Source organism: Ceratosolen solmsi, unplaced genomic scaffold, assembly GCF_000503995.2.
Source record: "Ceratosolen solmsi marchali unplaced genomic scaffold, CerSol_1.0 scaffold47, whole genome shotgun sequence".
Classification (NCBI taxonomy): domain Eukaryota; kingdom Metazoa; phylum Arthropoda; class Insecta; order Hymenoptera; family Agaonidae; genus Ceratosolen; species Ceratosolen solmsi.
Window position 1 is genome coordinate 10919792 of NW_011948419.1, and position 4565 is coordinate 10924356.

Consider the following 4565-nt stretch of genomic DNA (forward strand, 5'->3'; position numbering starts at 1 on the left):
ATATATATATATATATATATATATATACATCTATATCTATAGATATATACAGAATTAAAATTTCTCATATAGGTAGATTAACACCATCCGTATATATGATTAAATGAAAATAAACATTTTCAGTACAAGCTAAAAGTATTTAATGTTATGATTTAAGAAAAATAGGGATCATGAATGCAGTTTCAAATTACATCAATATAATTGCACACATTTTTATAAACTGTATAAAATATTAGATAACGTAGAAATATTATTTAATTAATAAACAAGAAGTACTTACATCTGGAGAATGATTTAATTTTGGATAGAAACATTAATAAATTTTCATTTTATATGCCAAAATTATAAAATTTATTGAATTTTGTTATTGGTAATAGACCTATTAAATTATATATAATTATATTTTTTAAATTACGCTTTTTAACATAAATTTTTTAATTTCTTCAAAAAGCATGTAAAATATTTGTAAAAATTTAAAAGTGTAATTCAAATATAATATACTTTTAATTTTAACTATTTAGTTATCTACATGCATAATAAAAAATAAATATTGTTTCATTATACTTGATAACATTTGTAATACATATTCTAACTTATTTTTGTTTATATATTTAGCATATTACATTGATTAGTACACTACATTATGTCTTCGTTTAACATGCAGAGGGCAACTATTTTTTTACTTTGTCGATTTATAATTTTTTGTAATTATAAAATATATTGACTTATATATTAAATGCAAATATTATATTGTTATTTTAGAATAATATTATTTAATTAAAAAAGATTTGTTATTCTTTAGACAGTCTATATATGTTCAAATACGGAGAAGCACTATACGGTAGAAACGTTAGACAAGCGTTGGAAGGTGAATTTCCTAGTGTTGTTTGTATTGTAAGATTGAGTAATTTCCATAATTTTTTTGGAAATGATATAAAATGTACTGGAACATTGATTACACATGATCATATTTTGACATCTGCTCATTGTTTCGAAAATATGGGAATACACAGTATTCACGCACTTGTTGGATCAATAGATTTAAGGCAGGCTACACGATATCATATATATTGGTGGATAACTTATAATCTGTGGGCTGCGTCACAAAACAGAGAACTTGAATTCGACACTAATGACATTGCTATAATAAAAGTAAATTAATATTTATACGTATTATTGATTGTATTTTATATTATTCTAGTATTTGCTGTCATATTAAAATATTAATTGTATTTGAATGAGAGAGGAGGAGAGGGGGAGATAGTATTAATCTAATATCTGTTAATACTTTTATAAATATAATACGAAATAATACAAGTTAATTAATCTACATATTTACATACATTGCTATTTATTATATATTTATATTAATTCTCCTTACTTTAGTTACTTACACAAGTTAATGAAACAATCATCCCAGCACTTGTTTCATTTGACGACAATAGCAATTTAGTTGGTTTAGATGCTGTCATTGCAGGATGGGGTAAATTAACAGATGGCTTAAACCCAAATATTTTACATACAGTTAATGTGAGAATTATATCACGAGACGACTGCGAAACTATAGCTTATCGAGTTGTACAACGCTATGTTTATATTAGCGAAAGATATCTTTGTACCTTGGCTGAACCATATGCTCTTATAAACTCTGTATGTAATGATATAATCTATTTGAATATTAAAATTTTCAATAATGCACACTCAAAAAACATTATTCGCTTATAAAAACATTAAAAAAAAATCTCTATGTCTTCTTTACATGTAAATTTTACTATTACTGACTATAAAGATATTAAAACTAACCTTTCTTGTTAGGGTGACAGTGGTGGTCCACTTATTTTTGGGAGTTTTATTTTAGGTGTTAACCAAGGAACATGCCCCAGAACAGGTACTATAATTGATATACGAAAAGCCAATCTTCATTGTGGTGTTGATTATTACAGAATGTTTATTAATGATTTGATGCGTTTATAGATATTATATGTAAATACAAATTTTTTATTTTAAATAAACTTCTTTAAATAAAATTTCTTATATAAGTTCATTTCTATAAATTATTTTAATTTTCGATTACTTTATGCATTTAAATCTTGAATTTGTTATATTACATTTATTTAATTTTCTATAGCAAAGCAAGTATTAAGAACAAGCATTTCATTTATAAATATAGTTTGCTATTAATGAACTGAAAAAATAGAATTTTTAATGATGAGAGAAACATTTTTATTAAAATTGTATTTCGTATTCAAACTAAATGAGTTTTTTTTTAAGGCAAGTTTAATCTCATACATTTCTAAATATTGTTCCAAGTTTTCGTATTTGTAGACAGTTATATTGATAGGGTACTTAAATTCAAAAAGCTAACTGACTTTTTAAATGACTTGAAACATCATTTATCATATTTGTTTGAGAATAAGAGACTCCGTTTAATAAGGCAATAAAATATCTGACAAGTAATGTCATGAAAATTGTATTTAAGACTTCAAAACTTTCCTGCTCATAATTATTTGTACTAGTGTCATAAAACATCTGGAAAACTCTAGCGGAACGTGCTCATACTCCCAGTGCAGTAGAACCTAATGGGTTTACTGCCGGGAGAACCCCAAAGTAGATTCGAAACGAATATCAGATATGCGTGAAGCATTGAGTACAAATATTTACTGCAACCGAAAACCCATACGTACTACACATGCAATGACCATACGTGCGCACTCGGCCTTTAAGACAATGCTTGCATTGTTCTTGGCTATGCCACATCTGGTCGATCGTATTGGAAAATTGACCACGCCCAAGCGGACCCTTCTTCTAGCCAAGTCCCAGAGAGGGATGAGGCAACCAAAGAGAGGTGACCAATGGAAAAGGCTCGCCACCTTCCGACACTTTCCCAATTAGCAAATTCGGAACTGAGCCCGGAAGGAAGTGGAAATGAAGGCGTGCATAATCTATTGTGCGACCCAAGATCAACCACTGATTGGTTAATTAATAAAGGAAGAAGGGATCCCAAGTGGAGCGGGATCAGTGAATCATTTTAAGAAGGGACTACGTAATGTACCCTCACTTACTCTTTCCAAATACTTCTTACAGTGAAGGATAAGTCACGACCAACTCTCACGGAGGAGGACCGGAGAGATGAGTCGTTTAGCTAGCTGAGTTTTAATAATAAGTTCTTTCCACTATTGTGAATTAGTGTACAGTTGAATTGATCTCATCAAGACTGGATTGCGTGGGACCTGACCACTTGTGGTCTCACTTGGAGACAAGGAAGAACTGAAGGGTTGCAACATTGCAAGGGAACGTAATAACAAGCCATCGAAGAGAGACTGGAAAATCACGATACACTGCAAGTAAGTCCTTACAGCTAGTACTCATTCTTGATTTCTCGGCTTATGTAGAAGACGGACGGATTAACGTCCAACTACGGAAGCTTCCCGGACATACTCTTGAACAAGACCAGCTATAAACGCCACATTGGCTTCTCAATCCCTCCAACTGCAAGTTGTTCCAGCCACAGATGGCGCACAGCTTCGCATAACCTCCATCTCGGCTCTCTTACGACCGATATTTAAAGGCAACTACACACGTATTAAGATAAACACAATAGCATTCCAGTGTTCGATCAGAAAACTACAATCACGATAACCTCTTAGTGATAATATTCAATAGATTATAACCTGCTTCATTCATAGTAAATATATTTCAACACCACAAGATTATCAAGAAATATAAAGTTCGTCTGTAATTCACCCTTTTGTAAATCAATTCAAATAAATAGAAATAATAAAGACATGTGTTAATTTTAGTCAGTGCATTTACCCTTTACTTGCCCGGCAACCCCACATAACATCTAGTGGGTTTTATTGTTCTACGTTAATTATTGCACGTTTGGCTGACTAGTCAAATTGTGGGATTATTTTCCGAACATACTGGCCCCTTCATGGATAAAAAAATTGGGAAGAATCGGGCTATTAGGTCGACTGTATTAGTCGCCGAAACCCCATGCTATAGCTATAAAATATTCTGAAGTTTATGACTGAAACCACTCGTATCTGACGCTATTAATCGGGTGATTAGGTCGCCAGTATAATAGCTGAAACCGGATGCTACTGCCATACAATATCCGGAAGTTTATGACTAAAATCACTCGTACTTTAGGCTATTTGTAGCCTGTACTGTCCCCTTCATGGATAAAAAAATTGGGAAGAATTGGGCTGTTAGGTCGACTGTATTAGTCGCCGAAACCCCATGCTATAGCTATAAAATATTCTGAAGTTTATGACTGAAACCACTCGTATCTGACGCTATTAATCGGGTGATTAGGTCGCCAGTATAATAGCTGAAACCGGATGCTACTGCCATACAATATCCGGAAGTTTATGACTAAAATCACTCGTACTTTAGGCTATTTGTAGCCTGTACTGGCCCCTTCATGGATAAAAAAATTGGGAAGAATCGGGCTATTAGGTCGACTGTATTAGTCGCCGAAACCCCATGCTATAGCTATAAAATATTCTGAAGTTTATGACTGAAACCACTCGTATCTGACGCTATTAATCGGGTGATTAGGT

The 4565-nt window shown here is 31.9% G+C and overlaps 1 protein-coding gene across 1 annotated transcript; it reads left to right on the forward strand.

The window, feature by feature from the left end:
* Positions 1-820: 820 nt before the first annotated feature.
* Positions 821-1964, forward strand: LOC105360867 (trypsin beta-like; the record flags this gene model as incomplete). The annotated part of the gene is made up of 3 exons (XM_011497867.1): positions 821-1152; positions 1387-1650; positions 1816-1964. Coding segments are annotated over exons 1-3 (566 nt in total), but the record flags the coding sequence as incomplete, so codon positions are not given.
* Positions 1965-4565: the final 2601 nt, after the last annotated feature.